This window comes from Marmota marmota, unplaced genomic scaffold (genome assembly GCF_001458135.2).
Source record: "Marmota marmota marmota unplaced genomic scaffold, marMar, whole genome shotgun sequence".
Taxonomy (NCBI): Eukaryota; Metazoa; Chordata; class Mammalia; order Rodentia; family Sciuridae; genus Marmota; species Marmota marmota.
In genome coordinates, this window is record NW_026000082.1 from 3,588,117 (window position 1) to 3,613,087 (window position 24,971).

General features: G+C 34.4%; 1 protein-coding gene across 2 annotated transcripts in view; it reads right to left on the reverse strand.

Moving 5' to 3' along the window:
• Alg6 (ALG6 alpha-1,3-glucosyltransferase) overlaps positions 1 to 24,971 on the reverse strand; it is an 88,389-nt gene that overhangs the window by 52,827 nt on the left and 10,591 nt on the right. For both annotated transcript variants that reach the window (XR_007351967.1, XM_048815249.1), the window contains exons 3-13: positions 20,156 to 20,245; positions 18,906 to 18,994; positions 16,837 to 16,919; positions 16,166 to 16,230; positions 12,623 to 12,808; positions 11,914 to 12,049; positions 10,063 to 10,148; positions 7,654 to 7,738; positions 4,450 to 4,520; positions 2,048 to 2,116; positions 1,727 to 1,925 (exon numbers count right to left, since the gene is read on the reverse strand). Coding sequence is in view for 1 of the 2 variants with exons in the window: in XM_048815249.1 (XP_048671206.1) it covers positions 1,727 to 1,925; positions 2,048 to 2,116; positions 4,450 to 4,520; positions 7,654 to 7,738; positions 10,063 to 10,148; positions 11,914 to 12,049; positions 12,623 to 12,808; positions 16,166 to 16,230; positions 16,837 to 16,919; positions 18,906 to 18,994; positions 20,156 to 20,245 (1,159 nt within the window). In the remaining variant the exon portion in view is untranslated. The remainder of the gene's footprint in view (positions 1 to 1,726; positions 1,926 to 2,047; positions 2,117 to 4,449; positions 4,521 to 7,653; positions 7,739 to 10,062; positions 10,149 to 11,913; positions 12,050 to 12,622; positions 12,809 to 16,165; positions 16,231 to 16,836; positions 16,920 to 18,905; positions 18,995 to 20,155; positions 20,246 to 24,971) is intronic.

A 24,971-nucleotide genomic window follows, 5' to 3' on the forward strand; every position in this document is an offset into this window, starting at 1 on the left:
TGCCATCAACTCAGAATGTCAGAAAATATGTGCAAGTCATATATCTGGTAAGGGACTCATCAAGAATTTATAAAGAAAAATATAATGTATAAAAAAGTCTCAACACTCAAAAAACAAAAGACAATCCAACTAAAAATGAGAAGAGGGTGCTAGACTATAACTCAGTGGTACTGCTTGCCTAGCATGTGCAACGCCCTGAGTTCAGTTCCCAGCACTAGGGGGAAAAAAAGTAATGGATTTGAGTAGTCATTTTCTCCATACAAGATATAGAGATGGCCAATAAGCAAATGCTCAACGTCTTTCATTAGAAAAACACAAATAGCTGGCATGGGGGCACATGCCTGTAATCCAGCAGCTCCAGAAGCTGAGACAGGAGGATTACAAGTTAAAAGCAACTTAGCAAGGCCCCGAGCAACTTAGGGTGATGCTATCTCAAAATAAAATATAAAATAATGCTGCAAAGTAGCTCAGTGGTTAAGCACAGGTGCGTTCAATCCCTACCAAACAAAAAGAGAAATACAAATCACAACTATAATGAGCTACCACTTGACAATCACTAGTTAAGCTATAGTTCAAAAGCCAACAACAAATGCTGTCAAGGATGTACAGAAACTAGAAACCCACACATTGTTGGTGAGAATGTAGAATCATGGTATACTTTGTGAACAGTTTAGCAATTTCTGAAAATATTAAAACACAGAACTACTATAAGACCCAGCAATTCTACTCAAGGAAAATGAAAATTTATGTAGACTCAAACCTTATACACAAATGTCAATAATAGTATTACTCATAATAGCCCAAAAGTAGAAACCTAATATGTCCATTAGCTGATGGATAAACAAAACATGGCATATCAATATAATGGAATATAATTTGGCAATAAAAAGGAATAAAATACTAATAGATGGTATAACACAAATGAACCTCAAAAATATTATGCTAAGTAAAAGAAACCAGTCACAAAAGTCCATATTTTGTAGGATTCCACGTTATGGACTGAACTATGTCTCACCCCAAAATCCATATTTTGAAGTCCTAACCCCCAATGTCACTATATTTGGAGTCAGGGCTTTTAGAGAGGTAATTAAAGTTAAATGAGCCCATCTATAGTAGTGAGGCCCTAATCCAGTAGTACTAATGTCCTTATAAAGAAAAAAGGCACAGAAACCAAAGATCTCTCCCTATATGAGTACAAAGTAGAGGCTATATGACAACACAGGAAAAAGGTGGCTCTGTATAAACCAGGAAGAGTGGGCCTACCAGAAACCTACCCTGATGGCACCTTGATTTTGGACTTCTAGCCTCTAGAACTGTGAGGAAATAAATTTCTGTTATTAAAGGTACCCAGTCTTTGGTATTTTGTTATGGCAGCCTAAGCTAACTATGATAGTCCATTTGTATGAAATGTCCAGAATAGGTAAATCTATAGAGACAAAGAGCATATTAGTGGCTATCCAAAGTTGAGAGTTAGAAATGAGGGTATGATGGAGAATGACTACTAATGAGTATAAGGGTTTTGAGGGGGTAATGAAAAAATGTAAAATTAGATTATTGTGATAATGTACAAATCTGTGTACATACTTAAAACCACTAGAGCATACACATTAAATGGGTGGATTATGTGACTAATTTCTCATAAAGTTAGAAAAGAAAAAAGATATTTCAATAATTTGAAAGAATAGTGGCATGCTAGAAAATGTACCATTCCTTAAAAACAACTTACCAAATGTTGTATAATTCTGGGAAGAAATGTAAAACGTGGAAGATATTTCCTTATAGAAATGCAAAAAGATTTTAACTGCAGTTCTTCTTCAGACATCTTTTCAAATATTGGAAAGAAAGTTGCACAAGCTATAAAAAATGCCATCACTGTCACAAAGGAGGGCATTAGGAGCTCATCCTTTAATAGAAGAGGTAGCATACTGTAAAGGAAAACAAAAAACACCAAAGCACAATCAACACAAATCATCATTTTGTAAAAGTGTCTTAAATGAGTTTACAGGAATCATACTGAAAATATTATGTAGAAGTTGGCTTGACTCACCTAAATGTTGACACAAGTAAAAACCAAGTAGACATAAAAGGAATTTCATTTAAAACTAAGCAGACTGGTCTAAAATGACAAAAAAAAAAATAGTATTAAAGAATATAATTTCAACAACTACTTGTAAAAAATATAAGCACATTTTATGTGTCTGATATTCAGGGGTAGCTTAAAAGAAAAATCCAGGAAGGACTCCACATGGACTACTGATTCATTATTTATAACAGTCTAAACTAAGTCTAGAACCAGAGAAGGTGTAAACTCCTCATAACTGGGAAACTGCTGCTTCCAATATGCCATTAATGGAATATTTTTCTCTATCTTACAAATAGTACCCTAAGGAAAGAGTCAGATAAGGCAGATCTGAACATTCAGAGAAAGCAAGCTTTTTCATATATTTCATCCTACTAGGTAAATATGAAATGAATTCCCAAAACAGTTGCTTTCAAACTTGTGTTTTATGACCCCCCATATTATGTATCACTCGGCTAAGTTAAAAACTAAAGTTATGAGCCAGACACAGTGGTGTACACCTGTAATCCCAGTGACTTGGGAGTCTGAAGCAGGAAGATCCCAAGTTCAAGGCCAGCCTTAGCATCTTCGTGAGACTCTTGTCTCAAAAGAAAAAGAAAAAAGAACTGGAGGTATGGCTCAGTAGTAAAGAGCCCCAGGGTTCAATCCCCAGTACCTTCCCTCAAAAACCCCTGAAGTTAAAACAGACAATATCAGGCCACTGAAGAGAGGATAACAGATGTGAGTTGTAAAGGGAAGCATGTTGATAATGGTAGACTAAAAGAAAAGTAGTAGTAAAAGACTATATTAAAAAAGCGAAGCCAGGTGTGGTGGCCCACACCTGTAATCCCAGCAGCTTGGGAGGCTGAGACAGGAGGATCATGAGTTCAAAGCCAGCCTCAGCAACATCAGGCACTAAGCAACTCAGTGAAACCCTGTCTCTATAAAATACAAAATAAGGCTGGAGATGTGGCTCAGTGGTTGATTGCTCTGAATTCAATCCCTGGTACCACCCCCACCAAAAAAAGAGCAATAGTAGAGGAACAGGAAGCACAATATCAGTAAATAAGAGCTATTATCAAAGATCTGTTTCATATCTTAGCTCCAAACTCTGACCTTAGTACAACTCCTGGTCCAATACCTTGTGGATACAGCTATGTCAGTGCTCAAGGAGAAAGGGGCTACTAAGAAACCCTGAGTCCAGGTCCCATTTCTGTCACTTGAGATCTTGAGTCAATGATTAACATGTTTTCTTATGTGTACATGTAAAAATCCTATACTATTAAATAGCTGAAAGAACTCTCTACAGGTATCATCTAGTATTTGTTAACAATAAAAATAAACTTTTCTAATGATGATGGTTATTGAATAATTGTTGCTACATTATTATTATTTGGCTCTTCTTATTTTTACAAATGCTTTTTTTTTAAATTTTTAATTGTTGGTTGTTCAAAACATTACATGTTTCTTGATATAACATATTTCACACTTTGATTCAAGTGGGTTACAAATGCTTTATGAAGGTATGACAGTCTCCTCCTTTCTTTAGAAGGATAACTTTTCCCCATATCAACTAGTATGTGAGATTTAAGTACTGGATTATAAACTGGTTGAAAACTATACTAAGAAATAATACCAGAGGACTTTCTATTTCACTACTTGAATATATTCTAAATCAAAATGGATTCATTTGGCAAGTATATAGAAGGTGCTTAATATTCACTGGTTTGGGGGGGTCTTAATTCTTTCCCAATTTTTCATTCAATATTTAGTTACAACTCAAGCACTGATGAAACATTTATTATTACTTATATAGGACTGCTCTGAGAATACAAAGATGAATAGCCCCTAACCTTGAGATTCTGTAAAATTCATAATTATGTAGCAATTCCCTACATGGTCATCCTCTTCTCTCATCCTTCCCCTTCACCTTATTTGAAACAATGCCTAGCTCCCCATTCCCTTCAGAATAAAAACCAAAGTTTATAATACCACCTACAAGGTCCTACATGATTTAGGCCCCTGTCACCTTATTAAACCAGTAAAATCTAACTCAGGTTTGGGTTTCAGGGCATGATACTAAGTAGTCTTCCCAGTCTATTGTGATATGAGTCTGTTTTGTTTAGAGTGAAGACACTTTCCACATGGGCCAGCCCAGCAGATTTTAGTTCAAAGCCCCATCTAATAATAATTATATCAATCTTTTTTTTATTTAAAATATATTTTATAAAGAAATAAAATATAAGATGTCATCATCCTGAAAAAATGACTAATAATTATATGTAAAAATATCAGTGTACTTTTATTTTGCACTTGAATATTTGTGTAAATTATAAATGTACTTATAAATTATACAATAGGAAATATATACTTCAAACATTTCTACTTACAATGATACCAAGAGAACGGACTTTTCATGTACTTGGAAAGAAAATAAAAAGAATGATAATGCACAGCTAACCTGTAAGAAAAAAAAGAAGGGGATGAGATATATCAACTTGTAAAATATATCAATTATGAATGTAAATAATCATTTCAAGTGAAATATGAATATTATAGCTTCTATCTAGAAATAAAATATAAATGCAGAACTGATGTATAATATTTTAATAGAATCTTGAAAATGTTTTTCAAAAAACAATGGTTATAAACTATACATAAACATCTAAAACAAGTTCATTGGGACTCAGTTATTAACAAACAAAACCAGTAAATATATACAACAATCACACCTTCATTCTCCCTTGGAATCTGACAGTTTAGGACAAAAAGTTTGATATCTAAAAACGAATCTGTTGCAGTGTTTATAAAATGTATGCTTCAATAAAATATGCTAAAATTGTTTTGTAAATTCATCTGCTCTTTGGGGTTTTAAATAAGTTACTTAGATTTTGAGAAATTTGTATTCTGCAGAATATATGTTGATGTACATCTAGTTTTGCTCAAGCAAAAAATCTGATTATCTTGTACACCCCATACATCTAATCCATCAGCAAATACTACCTTACAACACCTCCTAAATAAAACATCCATTTACTTATCTGCATTCTCCTCTGCTGATGGTGGCAAAGGTCCAAGCTACGCCCATCTTTATCCTGGACTAGTACAATATAATCTATTAACATTCTTGCCCCATACAGTCTATTCTCTAAGCAGCCATCATGTCAGATCATATAATTTCCCTTTTTAAAATCCTCCACTAGCTACACATTACATTTAGAATAAAATCCTAACCCCTGCGGGATCTGGCTCCTATTTCCTCTTCAAGCTCATCAGTTGCTGTCTCCCTTGCTCACTTCACATCAACCACTTCCTACCTATCCCTTTATGCCTTGGGCATGCCAGATGTGTTCTGCCTTAAGGAAAGATCTGGTTTTTTCAAGTCAAGGCCTAGGGCTTATGATTGGCTCCTTCTGGTGGTATTCATCTCTTGGCTCAAATGTTACTTCTCTGCAAAGACATCCCTAACTCAAAGTAGTGTCCTCACTGGGCACAGCAGTTCAGTCTGTCATCCTAACCACTTAGGAGGCTGAAGCAGGAGGATCCCTTGAGCCCAAGAGTTTCAGACCAATCTGGGCAACATAGTGAGGCCCGGTCTTAAAATAAATGAATTAATAAATAAAAATAAAGCAGTGTCAGGCTGGGGTTGTGGCTCAGTGGTAGAGTGCTTGCCTAGCACCTGTGAGGCACTGGGTTCGATCCTCAGCACCACATAAAGATAAATAAATAAAGGTATTGTATCCATCTAGAGCTAAAAAATATTAAAAAAAAAAAAAAGCAGTGTCCTCTAACCCATCCATCAGCTCTTTTCATATAACACTATTTTCTTTGTAGCACCCATTACTCCCAGGTATTTTCTTCTTAACTGATATATTTTCCATCTTCCACCACTAGCATGAAAGACCCCAGTAGGTGGGTAGGAATGTTGTCTGTCATTCACTTACATTCAGTACCTAGAAGAGGACCTGGCACAGTGGAGGGCACTCAATAATACTACTTTAATAAAGTAAATACAAATCATTTTGTTGCTATAGATAGATGAATATTCATAGTATCTATTATCTCATTATAGATTTATATTGATATAATTCAACCAAACAATTGAAAGGAAATATGTTTAAAATAATTATAATAGTAAATGTTTTTAAAGCTCTCAGAAGTATACAATCAGAATTCAAAACAGTATCAGTTATCAACAAAAACAAAATAACAAAAATCATTGTTTTAACACAGTGGCTTGTAATAAAATCTACTGAACAGAATAAAATTAGGAAATGAAGAAAAAGAAACATTTTTTTCTGGCTTACAGTGCTTAAAAGTAATCATATCTAACACTGCTACAGTTACATTCTAAAGTTCTATTCCATTATCTTTGAAATATACATTTATTTGTCAAGCTATTTCCTAGAACAATAATATAATCTCTCATAAATTTGAAAATATTTCAAGTTAGGCCTACTGAAGACACCAAAGAATTATTAACCATATCCATCCTGTTCTAACCATCCTATAGAATATTAACAACAGATGACATCAGAGTTCATTCACAGAATGAAACAAAAGAAATCATTAATTGAAAGGTAACAAAAAAGAAAACAGGAACACAAACATATCCTTTTTGTATTGTGGTACTGAGATATACTTTTGAAATATTTCACTGTTATGGTCAATTCTGACTTGTTTTTACTATGCAACATATATAAGTGGCAGTTCCAGATTGAAACACTAATTTCTAAAATGTTGTCCTCTTATAAATCCACTGGGATTTACTGTTTTCATAAATTAAATGTTCTTGGTACTTTAAAGGGAATTTTAAATATCACTTTATAGACCAAGGCACACAATAACAAAAATTTAAATGCCACAGAAATACAACCAAGAGAAATTTACAGGCCTACTCAGAAAATCCCTAAACTAAAGGAAATATACCCAATCCATCCTCAGATTGACACAAGTCTCACGGTATCCTCTTACACACACACACACACACACACACGCACGCACGCACACACAGGCACACACGTGCACACACACAAATTTTATTGTTTAATAGCTTTTCCCAGAATGTTCCTTGTCCTATCCTACCTCTGTATCTTCAAGCTCTTCTTCCTATCTTGAATTTCTTTTCTGCTATGTGACCTCCTGTTCCAAATCTTGCCCAGCTTTCAAAATATGACTCAAAGCCCACTTGCTCTAAGCAGCTGTCTAAAGTTTTCCTCCAAGATATCTCCCCTTCTCATACCATCATAGGACTTGATTTGTAACTGATAGAACTTAATGCCATCTGCCTGACTGCAAAATTATTTAAGCGTATGTTTATCACCACTGTTTTCTTCTTTGTATTCCTTCATTAACCCAATACAAAACAGGAATTAAACAGTTGTTCAAGTTAACTGAAATATTCTGATTGTTCAGCCTACTGCCCAACACAGACAGCCTCTAAGAAGAGGAAACACTCAATAAATGTTGACCAAATAAATGCATCTCTTAATCCCCAGCCCAATAAATTTTGGTCAAAGCAAGAAAATAATTATCATTATTTTTAAAAGATTGTTTGTAGCAAAAATTAAGTATGTAAAGTATTATAAACTTACCAGAGTAAATCTGAATCCTCTGGGAGAGGGATGAAGTATTAATTTTATACATGCAGGAAGCAAGCTCAAAAATGTAAAACAAAAGCTAAAAAAAAAAAAAAAAAAAGAATAAGAATAAAATGTTTTCTTTATTTTATTTTTTAAAAATATCTTTATTTTTATTTATTTTTATGGGGTGCTGAGGATGGGACCCAGGGCCTCATGCGTGCGAGACAAGTGGTCTACCACTGACCTACAACCCTAGCCCAAATATTTGTTTTCTTTATAGAGATATAAATCTAGCTAAACAAATACTTTTTAAAAATTTAGGAATCACATTATTTATCAACTTAAGTTGATTTCAAATTAAATTTTATTAAATTTAGGAGAACAAAAAACATTTAAATAAAAGCTACACACTGAAATGTGAATATACTTTTATACAAAATTATATAATACAGAACAAAACATGATACTAAATACTGCTTAAGCTATTTTAGTACTTAATATCAGGTATAGAAAAGATAACAAAGAGGGCTGAGACTGTGGCTCAGTGGTAGAGCGCTTGCCTAGCATGTGTGAGGCACTAAGTTCAATTCTCAGCACCACATAAAAAAATAAAGATACCGTTTCCATCTACAACTAAAAATATTTTTTTAAAAAAAGAAAAGACACAAAAATATATAGTTAGAGGTCAATTACCAAGTAAATAGACAAGACTGTTTTCTGAAATTGATCCATTGTTTTGGACCCTTACCTCTCAGAGTATCCTCTCCTGTCCCCAACACACACACACACACACAAACACACATGTGCACACAAATGTTATTGTTTAACAGGAGAGTCTCTCTGGCCCTCACTTCATAAAAGTTGACTCTCTGATTTTCAAGCCCATGATAAGTTAGAAAGAACAAGATATAAAGGGAACAAAAAGCTACTGAAGCTGCTCTTGGTGATGACTGACAGGCAGGGAGAGAAAAGAATGAGAGAACACAGACACACTGGAGTGAGAGCACAATGGCAGACACTCCTCTAATCCCTGACAACAAGTATATAACCTAACACAGGAACTGATTCTTCCTACTTGTGGTCCTGTGACTTGTCAACTTGGCTAGGCTGAACTGAAGTTCCCAAAATTCCCTTACTGTGTGCTTCCTGTTGCAGTGGGCTGCAAGCTGAGAGGGCAAGAGGGAGACAACACCCATTTCCCAGTGATTCAAATGCTAGGTGCTGCTGTGAAGAAACTTCACGGATGTAAAGTACCAATTTGGTGGACTTTAATTAAAAGGGCTAGGCACAGTGGCACATGACTGTGTGATTCCAGCAACTGGAGAGGCTGAGGCAGGAGGATCACAAGTCCAAGGCCAGCCTTGGCAACTTAGACCCTGTCTCAAAATAAAAAAAAAAAAAATTAAAAAGATTGGGGATGTAGCTCAGTGGTAGAGTGCCCCTGGGTTACATGCCCCTGGGTTCTACACATAAGTTTTAAGTCATTCAAAGGGAAACTGTCCTAGGGCCTAACTGGGAAGCCCTTTAAAAAAGAGCTTAGGTCTTCACTTACAGGTGCTGGATCTCAATCACTCTCCTTTACCCCTAAATATTTCTTTTTGACCATCTGCCTGTGGACTTCTGGTGTGCTCAGCCAGCCCCCCACAACTGCACAACACTATTCCTGGCAATAAATCCACATGCAGAGATACATAGGTGTGCATGTGTGCATGCATGTACACACACACACAAATGATGACCTCAAACTTGTTCTATTTCCTTGGTTGACCTTAGCTGATACCCTACTGAAATTCATGATATTTCAAGACCATGGTAAACAATATTCAGTGAGCTCTGTTTAAGGAGAAAACTAGGTAAAAATGAAGAAAGACTTTCACATAAAATAAATCAAACAAGCTGGGCACAGTAGCACACTCCTGTAATCCCAGAGGCTTGGGAGGCTGAGGCTGGAAGATAGCGAGTTCAAAACCAGCCTCAGCAAAAAATGAGGCACTAAGCAACTCAGTGAGACCCTGTCGCTAAATAAAATACAAAACAGGGATGGGGATGTTGTCAAGTGCCCTAAGTTCAAATCCCCAGAATCCATCAATCAATCAAACAAGAGAGTTTTATTGTATAGAGGGATAAATTTAAGTTGAAAATCCACTAGTGAAGAATACTTCATTCCCTAATAATTTCAGATAAATGAGGTATTACTATAATATTTTTAAAAAATCTTTTTTATTGGTGCATTATAATTATACATAAAAGTGGGATTCATTGTTACACATTTGTATGTACACACAATATAACTATAATTTGGTCAATTTCATTCCCTAGTCTTTTTCCTCTTCTCCCCCTCTTCCCTCCCCCTTGTTATAATACTTTTAGAGGATAGTTTATAAAACACTATAACTATAACTTAGAAACTGAGTGTATTACCTGATTATTATCTGAGTGTGTCGTGGCAAAATGTCCTTAATCTTCAGAAAAACACTGAAGCTGCACCAAATATTGGCTACTTTATCCTAAAAAAGATTTGTTTTACATTTTGGTAAATTGAAAAACATACTAAACCCATGAAGTATAAAGCCCATGATCATCAAAGTAAATAAACTTTTGAAACATGTGAAACTTTCATTTACATTTATAACAAGGTAGATTAAATTCTTCAAGCAACAAACACCTACACCTACACTCATCACACCTGCACTCAAGCATCTTGCTTTTTGTTTTTCTGATGGGAGGGAGTTAGTGGAAATCATCAGCCAACCATAGTCTCAACGCAACATTCCCTAAAAATACTTGATGTTTTTCAAAAAGCAGTAGATCATCCTTAAAAACTGAAGTTATTCCTTTGAAATTTTTGTTTTTAAATTTTTCCCCATCTGTAAAACATATTACACTTGATACATTTTATTACACACCTAAATTTATTTAGAGTGAATTACTAGGTACAAGCAATGACAAGAGCTAATTGCTAATAAATCAAGAAGTTTAAAAACATTAGCAGTTGTGCTAGGATAACTTTCAAAATTAAATTTGAACTGCAGTTCTGCTCATAAAACCCTCCTCTATACTGTTGCTTGATTCACAGTGCATAGGCATGACATCAAGAAAGTCACTGACAACCACTGTGTCTCATCAAAGAAAATGCCCTTCAGGCTTTTGAGGGCAACAAGTGAATGAAAGTGCCTGATATCCATTTTTGTTATTATCATGAGAAATACCCTTTCTGAAAAGGAAGGTAAGGCAAAAAAACAGGCAGCTTTCATGCAGAATTAAACTTTTCTTTATATAAATGTTAGAGTTTATATAAAAAGAAGGTCAAGAGTATAGCTGTCAGAGTTTAAATTACAGCTCCGTCACATACTAATTACCCGAACCTCTGATCTCAGTTTTCTTATCTTTAAAGTGGGGCTAACTGCTATTTTAGAGCTACTATAAGGATCAAATAAAGGCCTGGCACCCAGTAAGTGGTGGTGATAATAGTGATTGTTTTTTTAATCAGTATCAGTACCACCATCATCCCCACAGACAGTCACACACACACTCCTATTCCTTTCCTTTGTAACAGCAAACTCCTTTCGCACTCAGTCTCTTTCAAAATGCTCGTTCCTATAAATCCACTGAAAGATAGTCTATAGAAATTTATGTATTTAAAAATTAGAAAGATAATATGTACTTTTTTAAAAGAAATGTTATTCAAAAGCAAATAAATATGTTGTCTCTAACTTTATTAAAAGGCTTTTTTGTTTCAGAAAAATGGTTTGTTTAATTTAATTACTAAATCTAAATGATCAAATTATTCATGTAATAAAACTTTAACAAGAGTGATTAAACTAGCATTAAATGAAATGAAAGATTCTCATTAAAAATTACTATGGATGAAGGTTATACATATCTCATAAGGAATTAGGAGATCTTTCTGGAGCAAACATGATTATTAGTTTAACAAATACTTTCCTAAGACTAAAAAGAACACAAATCAAAAAATTACAGAGTTGTTGTTATCTTTGTAGCTGCCGCTTCTCATGCTACCTTTCATTATGGACCCTATTTCACTAGAAAAATATATAACTGAATTATGGATTTGATGATGGCAAAAATACTAATGTATTCGTATTACGAACTAGAAAATGCAAGCTGAGCTAGGCCTTCTATACTGAATCAATGACTGCAAGGAGGAAAGCTGCTAGGGTCTCTAGTCCTGTGTCTCCTATATGAATTCCCCAGAAGTTACAAGGAAAGGACAGTAACAGAAAGGAATGACAGGAAAGGTTATAAACATACCTCAAATAATCCACGATCAACTGGGAAGAGTCTTCGTAGGACCTGCAAGGCTTGTTCCCTTTCTGTAAAGAATGGCAGCCAGCAGAGAATGAATGAAGCCACAACGGTACAAGCTAGCTTAACTAACAACCTGAACCTAGAACCAAAACAAGAATGAGCAGTAAGATAGGGATTTCTGCAAAACTGATGTTAAATTTCATTGAATACAATAAATGCAAATGCACAGTAATGCTAAATCTAGCAACTAATATGGATGAGACGGGAGTTGGCTAGAATCAGATTTAAAAATTTCAGAGCTGTTAAGATGTGCACTTCAACAAAAAGACTGCTGTCATCATCCTAATTAACTTTTAACTTTGATGCCATTTCTATGGGAAGAAAGGGACACAGTCAATGTCAAATGAGGAAGTATTTCTAATAAGTATATAATGTAATAAGCTCTAAAGAGATGAAATCCTACAACAATGCTCTAACAAACCAATCCACATTACCTCCAGTAAGTGTACAATGATCAAACTATCTCTCTAATTAAGAAGATTCAAAACAATATAGAACATGACTTAATCACTTTCTTCCCATTCATCTGTGGCCAACACATTTATCAGAAATAACCAAAAGGCCAAGTGAAGGACCACCTTCCTCCAAGTAAGTATGCCAAATAAACTGTCTGAAGTAAAATTTTGAATTCTGGTGTTTAAAAGTCACTCACCCTTTTCCTTTGAGGCCTTTTTTTAAACACTTGCCAAGTAAAAAGCAAAAAAATGGCAAGGAATGGTAAAGTTCCATCTGTTTATAATTTATAGCTAAACAAAATGCCAGAGACCCTAGCAGGTCCCAGTCATAAGATACTCCAAGAACACCCCACAAAGCAAAGCCCAGACTCACAGAATTATATATGTTCCTGTGTCAAGGAAATTATCTCAATAATTAGAAGAGGTAGGTCTTACATTTTATACAGCATATTTCTTATGTAATTTCAAAATAATATACATGTACCATAAAAGCTACTTCTAAGAAGAAACCAAAAGTATTAAGGTAATAAACAAATATGAAATCATATACAATAGCCTCAAATATATTAAGCCTACTGCTAAAGAGCAACTAATATGTTTAGGATTAAAATAGCTCTAAATGGTTAAAATATAGCGTTGTTTCTTTTTTTTAATACTTTTATTTATATATATATATATATTTTTTTAATATGGTACTGAGGATCAAACCCAGGGCCTTACACATACAAAGGAAGCACTCCACCACCACTCAGCCACAACCCCAGCCCCAGCTTTCTTTTTTTTTTTTTTTTTTTGACTACTTGGCAGTACTACTCTTAACAACATACCAAAATCTACAAAATCAAACAATGCTTCAACAGTAAATTAAAAAAATAAAATAAAACTTATTGAGATCAATATACTTCCTCTGTAATGTACATCAAATAATACAAAGAATCAAAAGAAAAACAGGAAAAGAAATTCTAATTAGAAATTCAAAACATGCATAATGAAACAAGTAAAATTTAATAGAAGTATTAAAAGTCAAGATAACCTTCTAAATCATAAAAGAAAAGATATAGGTGTGCTCAAGATGTAGGTAAAAGTTTTAACATCTGACTAGTAAGGTCAAAAATTATCAAGGAAATAATGTAAAAGAATTTCACAGAACTGAAGAACATGACTTCAAATTAAACAGACCCATGCAGTGTGCAAAACAACTGTGAAGAATACCTGTGCCTAAACAAATCACTGCAAATTTCAGAGCCCAAAAGGTAAATAATAATAAAAACAAAAATGATTTTGTAGCAGTAAATACCTACATAATACTTAGCATTTCCCAAGAACTTGTTTTAAGTGCTTTATAAATATTCATTCATTTAATTCTCAAAACAAGTTTACAAAGTAATAGTTATTATTAGCCCTATTTTGCAGATGGGGGGGAGTACATAATTGTTAAAGAAATGTGCCCCCACAAAGTGACATATCCAAAAGCTCTGATTGAGTATGTAATTCAAATCACAGATGAGAAAAAACTAAAAATTTACCAGAATGGGTAAAATGAAAATGACTGAAAATCAGTGAAAATGGAGAGCATGAGGACTCTTCCAGCATTACTAATGAGAGTATTGACTGGTGCACCATTCTTAAAAATAATCTGAGAGCCGGGCATGGTGACACATACCTGTAATCCCAGCAACTAGGGAGGCTGAGGCAGGAGGACTGCATGTTCAAAGCCAGCCTCAGCAGATTAGCAAGGCACTTAGCAGCTCAACAAGACATTGTCACTTAATATAATATAAATATATATACATATATATATATATATATATATATTTTTTTTTTTTTTTTTTTAAAAACCCTGCTAACAATGACAANAAAAAAAAAAAAAAAAAAATCTGAGGATAACAATATAAAGGCGATCAGTAGCATAGAGAAGCAGATCAAGGGAGAAAGAACAGAGGGATAGGGAGAGTACCAGGGAATGACATTGATCAAATTATGTTCTATGCATGTATGAACACACGTAATGAATCCCACTATTAGTATAATTATAATGCACCAATAAAACAATAATTTGAGATTATCTAAAATTGGACATGGCACATCTATAACTTAGCAATTCCACCCATAAAAAATATATGTTCACAAAGAGATATTTATAAGAATGTTCAGAGCAGTATTCAACACAGCCAAAACCTCACTATAATTCAAATGCCTATCAGTAACAGGATTATTTCTGTTCACGTAATATCGTAAAGCAATGAAAATGAACAAATTATAGCTATATACAACTGCATGAATAGTCTCAAACAAAATGTTGAGCCCAACTCAGGAGGCTGAGGCAGGAAGATCTTATGTTAGACAATAGCCTTAGCAACTTAGCCAGACCCTGTCTTAAAACAGAAAATAAAGGGGTTAGGGATGTAGATCAATGGTTGAGCACCCCTGGGTTCAATCCTCAGTACCCCACCCTTCAAAAAGTGAACAGAATAAAAAATATGTGATAAAAACAATTACAAATTTGAGCATCTTTTACAAATTCTTTTTAAAGATATACATGGTAGTTTTATTATAACCAAAAAGCCAGGCACAATGGTGCACGCCTGTGATCCCAGCTACTTGGGAGGGTGAGGCAGTAAGATCCCAAGTTTGAGGCCACCTGGGCAATTTGGTGAAACCCTTTCTCAAAAACAGCAACCAAAACAGACAACAAAAATAAAATCCTGGGAGGCGGGTGGGGCAGGTGGCGGGTGGGGGGGGTGGGTGTTGAACTACCAAAAAAAAAAAAATTGGAGAGACATGCAAATTTTCAGCAAATTAAAAGATTTATTTACTTGTCTAAATGTTCCTTCATTAGAATACTTTTAAAAAAAAACATAAAAAACACATAAATTATAATTATTCAATTGTAGTTTCCCGAAGCTTTAAGTTATTACTATCTGTTAAGGAAACATTTTGTTTCATAACTCGAAAAACTATAAGAATGCTTGCTGGGTGTGGTGACACATGCTTGTAATCCAGCAACTTGGGAGGCTAAGATAGGAGGATCACAAATTCAAGGCCAGCCTCAGCAACTCGGCAAGGCCTTAAGCAATTTATCAAGACCCTATCAAAATAAAAAATAGAAAGGGCTAGGGATGGTGCTCAGTGGTAAAGGCCCCCTGGGTTCAATTCTCACCACCCAAAACAAAGGGAAGAAAACCTTTTCCTTTTTGTCAGTGTCAGATAATATTTCTGAACAATAGGCTATGTTACACCTTTTTAGAATTAGAAAAACATAACCATATCTGGCTTTTTTTTGGGGGGGGAGGGTACCAGGAATTTAACTCAGGGGCACTCAACCACTGAGCCACATCCTCAATCCAATTTTGTACTTTTTAGAGATAGGGTCTCACTGAGTTGCTTAGGGCTGTTCTATTGCTGAGGCTGGCTTTGAACTTGCAATCCTCCTGTCTCAGCCTCCAGAGCTGCTTATGCAAATAGTTCATGTAAGCACCCATCCTGGTCAGTAAGATATTTTTTTTTAATATTTATTTTTCAGAAGTAATTGGACACGATACCTTTATTTTGTTTATTTATTTTTATGTGGTGCTGAGGATCGAACCAAGGGCCTCACATGTGCTAGACGAGCGCTCTACTACTGAGCCACAATCCCAGCCCCGTGGTCAGTAAGATATTATAGGATGAGAATATTATGTGAATTGAGCCTAGATTTTGTAACATGTAACTGATTTCATTTCTAAATTAGTAAAGGATACTGAAAATGTCCATAGTCGATGAGAATAAGACCTGGATACAGTAATATGCATAATGCATTAGCAATCTGTAAAGAAAAATATTGTGAAATAAGAAAGCAAATTGATGCCCAAACAGTAAAAAAGAGTGGCCAATGTTCCCATTTTCCTCAACTGCTATACTTTTTTATCAAAAAATTTCATTTTTATAAAACAACTTTTTAGACACTTAAGTTTTCATGGAGGTAACAAAGGACACTACAATAAAAAAGGGGAAAAATCACAAGAAGGTATTTGTCACTTTTAGAAAATATACAAATTGGGTAAGTTAATCTAATGAATAACCTATATCTAAAATGGTCAAAAATAATTTGGTAACTATGGCTATGAGGATAGAGGAACTGTTCAAATACCTTCCAGTTTAGTCATTCTCACAAACCAGCTCAAAATTCAGATTTACTATTTAAACAATAAATTTAGTGCAGGGTGTAGTTTAGCAGTACATAACTTCTTATTACTGTAGTAAGGCATGAAAAAAATTACTGTAAGATAAGGTGATATTTTCTAACTGGTAATTAATTGGTAGAATCTTACTCTATCTACTCCCTAAAGCATAGCTTCTTTAAGGTCTGTCCTTAATAGGGGAATTAAGAAAGCATTTCACAGATGAAATGTCAGATTGCTTTAAAACTTACCTTTTTCTTAGTTGAGATAGCTTTTAAACAACAACAGTACAAAATCACTGCAGGTATATAAATCAGCAAATCAGCAATAAAAACTAAAAAACAAGCAAATAAATTCAAGCATGAGTCCAGGAGGATCTACAGCAACCCATTAACCACTTTTCTCCCTTCCTCCAACCTTACTGAGAATTCTGTTAACACTAAGTTCCTACCTACTAAGGGCAAGGCCCTTCCACAATGGTCTCTTCATTCCCTTCACCTGTGCCGAATTTCAAATGCTACATTACAAGAATCTCTTCTCAGTTTACTCTAACAAATTCATACATTTAATCAATTAGATGTACTCAATGTTCTCTCTTTGCTCTGACTTGGGCTTAAGAATGAAAAATACTCAAAGCAGGAAAGGCAGTTTCTTTTTCCTAGTATCTGTATACTTCACATTTTCTGGTGCAAAGAACAATCAAATGTGGAAATGCATGGAATATTTTTTAAATGCTCACATTTATTAAAAAAAATACATAAACTTCTGCTAATTAATTCATATAAAGAGCTTGAGAGGCCCAAGTAAGGAAAAAACTGGGGGAAGAGAGTAAATTTTTTTTTTTAAAGGGCAGGGAGTACAGCTTATTGGTAGATGCTTGCCTAGCATGCACAAGGCCCTAGGTTTGATCTATAGCACTGTAAAAACAAACCAAACTCCTGCCCCTCAAAAAAGTACATAATTCTGAATGTGCAGTCCTTTTAGAACAAATAAAAATAATACACTAAATTCTTTAACAGTAATATCAAAGAGTCAATTTTTTAAATACAGTGTTCAGGAAAAGTGACAGTAAAACTGTCAGTGTTAAATGCATGCAATCTATGTTCAACTACAGACACCATATTTAAGACGACAGTGGGGCTGGGGGTATAGCTCAGTGATAGAACCAGTGTTTAGAATGCATAAGGCCCTGGGTTTAATCACCAGCACACATTAAAAAAATTAATAAAAATAAAAAGAACCTGCCACACTGGAACATACCCAAGTAGTATAACACAGACCTCAATAAATTGGTTATCTACATAATAGGGCTGCTGAACATGGAGAAGTGACTTTAAATGTGGGATGTTAGGTACATGGAAGGATCAGACTGATTTTCCTTAACCTAAGAAAATAGAAACTGGAATACTGGTAGAAGTTCAATATAAGAAGGAAATTTTTAATGATTAGGGTTCTCTGAAAAGAGAAGTCTGTCTCTAATGGTTTTGAGTTCCCTGAAAATAATAGATATTGTTTCAGATGTTGAATAATTATATGGTGAACATCAAGTTGAGAAAGGATTAAAGCACTGGAGGGGAAAGGAGGAAGGTGTGGGAGAGGGAAAAACAGTAAGATAGATTATCTTGGGCCCGAGAGTCCATGACTGCATGAAAAGTAAAGATAATAGATGTTGATCTTAGACTTATTAAGGAAAAGGGCAGGACTAGCATTAAAATCTTCATCACATAAAGCTTTTAAAGAAATCTAAGCTTGTTACTTTCAAGCTTCTAGAACAACATACACAGAGCAATAAAACTAGTTGAGTAGATTAATTTAGCAACAGTGTTCAAAAATACAATAAATGATAGACATTTACTTTAAAAAAGGTGAGAGGGTCTTGGAATTAGGATATTAAAGCAGCAGACTAAATAACAGAAGCTTCAATTTACAGCTATTTATCTGCCTCACTGAACTATGCCTCAGTTTCCTCTGCTTAAAATAAGGATAATAATAGTATTTATCTCACTTTGGAGTTCAAAGAATTAAGTGCAATAATAAATGTAAAGTACTCAAAATTATTCCTTTCTACTCTTTTTCTTATCTTACATATAAACTTGGTATTATACTGTCTGTGTATGTATATATGTGTGTGTGTGTGTGTGTGTGTGTGTATTATATATTTATATTTATATGTATGGACACATACATGGACACATATACAATATGCATATGTATAATTATACAACTTCAAAGTCATTAAGAACAATAATAGTACTTTTTATCAGTTTGTCCCAATTTTTTAAAAAACAAATTTTATATTCAATATCTGTTGTTCTTTTACCTGTTGTACGCATGAAGAGCTTATGTGCCTGACTCTCATATCCACGTGATGTATGAAGAGCAATCCAGTCTGGATTTATAAGCTTTGCCCTGCAAATCAAAGCATATATAAATGTACCTTCTTTTTCACTTGCAGCAATAAAAACATATGAAATTATTTTAAGGATATATGAATTTATTTTGAGAACTGTCCACTAACATCAATGTTAAAGCTTTACTTTTTATTTAATCATGTGAAATTGACTTAAGCTATAAAATAGCATCTGCCTTGATCATCTTGCAACAAAACCATGCAATGTATAACAGGAAGCTTTCCCTTTACAGTTCCAGCATAAAACCAATCTGATATGTCATTCCACATATTAAGCACATATTTGATAAAGAACAATATACTTGTGCTTTATAATCTTCAGTTATAACAACTGTCTATAATAAACAATTATTGTCAATCAATGATAAAACTAAACACAAATATTGAAGATAAATGAAATTTTAAATCATATTATATTACCCTAACACTGAAAAAGTATTATTAATTATCACGTTTATGAGCTTATTTTCAATCCATAGTTTTTACAAAGTAGTAAATAATTAAGATTGAAATAATAAAAGAAGTTCAGGAGATACTGTGAAGAAGTTCCTCAAACTTTTGCTGACGTCAAGGCTGAGGTGAAATACTACTACAGAGTAGGACTGGGCTCCACCAAAATACAAGTCCTCATCTTCTATATACTACTCCATTTCTTTAAAAGGAATTCTAATTCCATGTCAGAAGTGAAACACTCCAGTAATTCCAGTTTCTAACTTGACAGATTAGTAAGAATAGCCCTATATTTTTCATTACTTTGGGCCATTCAAGAAAAGCTTTTCTGGGGTTGGGGATATCCCTCAGTGGTAGAGCTCTTGCCTAGCACACCCCAAGTCCTAGGCTCAATCTCCAGGTGGGGGACACACACCTTTTCTGTGCACAACTAACCCACTTTAGATATTTCTCAGAAGTCCATGTATAATTGGTAACATCTTTACTTCCAAACAAAGATAAAATTTTGCATTTCTTCCTAGCCTGTCCTCCAAAGAAATTAAAGAAATGGACAAACCCTGATATTTACCTTTCTTAAAACCCATTTGTAAATACATAATATAGTAGTAGCTACAAATGATTTATCCTCTCTTCAGTAAAGCCAGATCACAGTGTTTCTTACAGTATTTGCTAAAGCCATAAACATTCAGAGTGAAAGAGGAAAAACTTACACATATGCACATAAGAGACTATGATAAGCTGTGAGAGGTGGGTAATCCAATCCCCAATACAGTAAATTGTTATCACTGCTGTTAAAATACCTAGGGAAAAAGAAAAAAGGCACCATTCCATTCATCAATATATTGTCAAGAAACAGACTTAGTTTAATATCTCATACAGTTTCATTAAAATTAAGCTTCATAATTTAAATAGTAATTGTTATAAATATTTAGACAAAAGATACAACCCAAGACCATCTTAGGCAAACTGAAACTTACTGTTACCTTATTACTAGTAGATTTAATCAATGACTAATATACAAAAAAAAAATGCAGGAAAAAAAGAATTTGCATCTGATAGTCTAACAAATTAGGGAAACAATATTTTTAAGGATCACAATTTTAAAAAGTAAAAAGTCAATTTCAAAGAATACATGAATATTTGGTTTATGCAAAGGTAGGCTTTAACTAAGACTTTGTTTCAATCAACATGTAAAAAGAATCTACTGAATACAAGATTCTGTGAATTAATGAAGAACACTAGGTCTAATGTTTATAAATTCCTTGGCTCCTCCAGTTGGCCAGAATGTATAGGAACTGTATATAACTACTCTGACTCAAAAAATAAAAAGTAAATTTATATAAATTGATCTCTTAGTCATATCCTTTATAACTAAGTAACTTCTTCTATCCAATTTGTTTTCTTAGTCATAGGAATAATTTAGAATAATGCAAATTAAACTCTAAAAACTACAAGTAACCGTTGTTCATAAACCTATTTCAAATGGGTAGCAATTCCTTGATGTCACAGTTTTTTACTTCAGGATTTTAAAAAATGTTTTATGTTAGCACTCAACATGATCACATTAAATAATTTATTATTCACATTCAGAAATCTGTTCTTCTTCTTGTTAGTTCCATAAAATGTAGGTCTGTACGGAAAGGGGTATAGATTAATAAAATGATCAAGGTATACAGAAGGCCCAGGGATCTGGGCATAGGATACTATGTTATGGTACCAGCTGGTGGCAGTTGTCCTGCCTGCAGAATCTCCAGGTTAGCTGGAATTCTTTTTGAAAGCTTGAATCTAGGAAACTGGGCCTGTCAAACAAAGGACTCACTTATCTAGAAAGGGTTGCCTAAAGACTGGTGTCAATTGTGTTATTTCCAAATTCATGTTACTATGGGGCACATTAGCATAGTTTTATTATGTCTGCCTCATATAGTTGTTGAAGCATTGAGTTAAATTAAGGAGCTGTTATGCTATTATGAAGACAAACAACAATAAGTGTTGGCGAGGATGTGGGGAAAAATGTACACTCATACATTGCTGGTGAGACTGCAAACTGGTGCAGCCAATACGGAAAGCAGTATTCTTAAAATATTCTTAAAGTATGGAGATTCCTTGGAAAACTTGGAATGGAATCACCATATGACCCAGCTATCCCTCTCCTCAGACTATACCCAAAGGACTTAAAAACCGCATACTACATACAGGGGCACAGCTACATCAAGGTTTATGGCAGAATAATTCACAATAGGTAAACTAATGAGCCAACCTAGATGCCCTTCAGTGGATGAATGGTTAAAAAAAAATGTGGCATATATATACAATGGAATTTTACTTAGCATTAAAAGAATAAAATCATGGCATTTGCAGGTAAATGGATGGCACTGGAAAAGATACTGCTAAGCAAAGTTAGCCAATCTCAAAAAAACAAATGCTGAATGTTTTCTCTGATATAAGGAGGCTGATTCATTGTGGAGTAGGGAGGGGGAGCATGGGAGGATTAGATGAATTCTAGATAGGGAAGAGGGGTGAGAGGAAAAGGGAGGAGGTAGAGGATAAGCAAGGGCAGTGGAATATAATGGACATCATTATCCAAAGTACATGTATGAAGACTCGAATTGGGTGTCAAAATACTTTATATACAAACAGAGATATGAAAAATTGTGGTATATATGTGTAATAAGAACTGTAATGCAAAAAAAAACAAAGTACATGTATAAAGACTTGAAATGGCGTGAACACACTTTATATATAAAAATATGAAAAATTGTGCTCTATATGTGTAATAAGAATTGTAATGCATTCCACTGTCATGCATTTAAAAAAATCAATATAAATAAATAAATAAATAAGGAGCTGTTATGTCACTGCCTGATGCAAAGTATGTGCTTAATCATAGTTAAAACTGGCCATTAGCCATGAAACTGGTATAGATAGAGCAATGGGAAATCATCAAGAAATTCAAGAATTACATTTCAACCAATAATTTGGTTTTCAGCCTCTTATAAGGCAAAAGCTATCTTTCATTTACTTTAACCTTGAGATTCACTGGAGATAAGGAAATGAGGTACAGCCCTGACAGTAAGCTGTAAGCACGTAAACATACATACAGTAAATAAAATCACTGATTAGATTGGGAGAAAAGAATGAAAGGGCTAAAAACTGTGTTCTCCACTCTTATGGACATTCCTACATAAGAGAGAAGCACCAAAGAAGATAGCTTAAAAGCATTTCAAGTAAAACTTTAAAATCTACCAGTAGAAACAAAACAATAAATTGATATTCCTGCTTTACATACTTCAGATAAACCTGAAAAGTTGTATAATGCTATTTATAACACTGAAATGAATTCCCCACTAAATTCCTACATAATCTCAGTGGATGTTTCAGTATTAAATACAAAAAAAAATTGTAAAATTCCATTCAAGAGTGTTATCATTCACGGGAAGCTGGGGACAGTGGTACATGCCTTTAACCCCTACACTCAGGAGGTTGAAGCAGGAGGATCACAAGTTTGAGTCCAGCCTCCACAACTTGATGAGACCCTGCCTAAAATTTTAAAAAGAAGAAACAAACAAAAAAAAGGGCTGGAGACAGCTCAGTTGTGAAAAAAAGAAATGTTATCATTAACTTCAAGATGTAATTTTTCCTAACAACCCAGAGTCATTATGAATATTTTTGCTTCAAAAAAATCTTAATTTGAAAGTTTCAGTTTCAGGAAAGTTTTAAGAATTGCTCAAAGAACTTCTATACATGGAAAATTTTAAAAATTAATTTTACACAACAAAAGAAACCACAAGAAAAATTAAAAGAGCAGATAGGAAGATTTTTATTCTATACACTCATACACACATAGGAAAAAAGGATTAAACTGCAGAACACTATGGTAGCAGACAGATTTCAAGGCATCCCCTTGAGCCCCATTTTCTAATGTTAAACCCTTGAATGTGTTGATCCCCTCCCCTTGAGTGTGGGCAAGAACTGTGACTTGCTTCTAACCCATAGAATATGGCAAATGGGATAGAATGTCACTTTTGTGTTTATGTCTATGTAAAATTCTATCTTGCTAGCAGATATGCTAGACAGACCCTCTCACTGATTTTGAAGAAGCAAGCTGCCATGATTTAGTATGCAGCATATTGGAGAAGGCACGTGGCAAGAAATTGCAAGTGGATTCCAGAAGCTAAGGGTGGCTTCCAATCAGAAACTGAAGCCCTTGGGTTTGCAGAAGTTAATTCTGCCAACAACCCGAGGGAACATGGGAGTGCATCTTTCCCCAGTGAATCCTCTAATACATCTTGAGCTCAATGGAAACCTGGACTGAAACTTTCTGAGGCCCTGAGCAGAATTATCCCAATAAGTTATGCCCAGACTTCTGACATTAAAAAATTTTTGTGATAATAAATGTATGTTTAAGTAATTCCTATTTGTGGTCATTAGTTATACAGTATTAAAAATTTAAATAACTGTTTATTTTTAAAAATCATTACCAAAAAAACAAGATAATTAATCCACTAGAGACATAAGGAAAAGATATGAACAAGCAATTTTGAGAGGAAATATGATCAATGAATTTATTTCAGGATGCTCAATGTCATAAGTACTCAAGGAAATACAAATTTTAAGTATAGTATCATTAAGGGTTGGTATAGTATGTGGAGACACTGGTGTTAGTACCCACTGAAACTGTCTACAATAGAGATTCCACTTCCAGGAGTCTTACCTAGAAAAAAACACATGCACGAGGGAAGTACACGTTATTCTAATCATTTCTCTACCAAGAGACATTGAGAATCTTTCAGCTTCCTCACTGTTATAAACCACCATTCCCACCAATCCTCCTAATTTAATAGTTTTGTTTAGAAAGTGACAAGCTCAGCTCATACCTGCCAGTCCCAGGTATGACACCACACCTGCATTGGACCAGGCAGTTCTTTTTGCTAATGATTATTTTTCAAAGGTGGGAAAGATTTTGCCCCTTGACAAAAAGAGGTAGAAAGAAGAAAGCTATTACTATTTTTCCGGCTTTTAACATGACTTTATAAAATCACAATGCTTGAAGCCCAGAGAGTCATCTAATGACTATAAGGTAAAAGGCCTCAGAATAAAAAGCCAGTATAGAAGAATGGCAAAGAAGATAAAAGAAACCTGAATCTTTGATTAGCATCATTAAGCCACTTTTATCAGCCCTGCAAAGTCCTTCAGATAATTGTATTATTGATTAAGCTCACAAGTTTTCTTCTTTTTGAGATAGGATCTCCCTATGTTTGCCCAGGCTGGCCTGGAACTCCTGGGCTCAAGCCATCCTCCTGCCTTAGCCTCCCAAGTAGCCAACATATTCTTATTTTCTATTAATTACTTCAAAAACACTCACTTCACCATGAAATTTAGCTCCCAGGTTATTTTAGGCTTTTCATGTTTTGTTGTTGATACGTTGGGGATCAAACCCAGAGACCTGTGCATGCCAGGCAAGTGCTCTACCACTGAACTAAATCCCTAGCCCTCATAATTTTTCAAAGACTCCCAGACCATAATCAA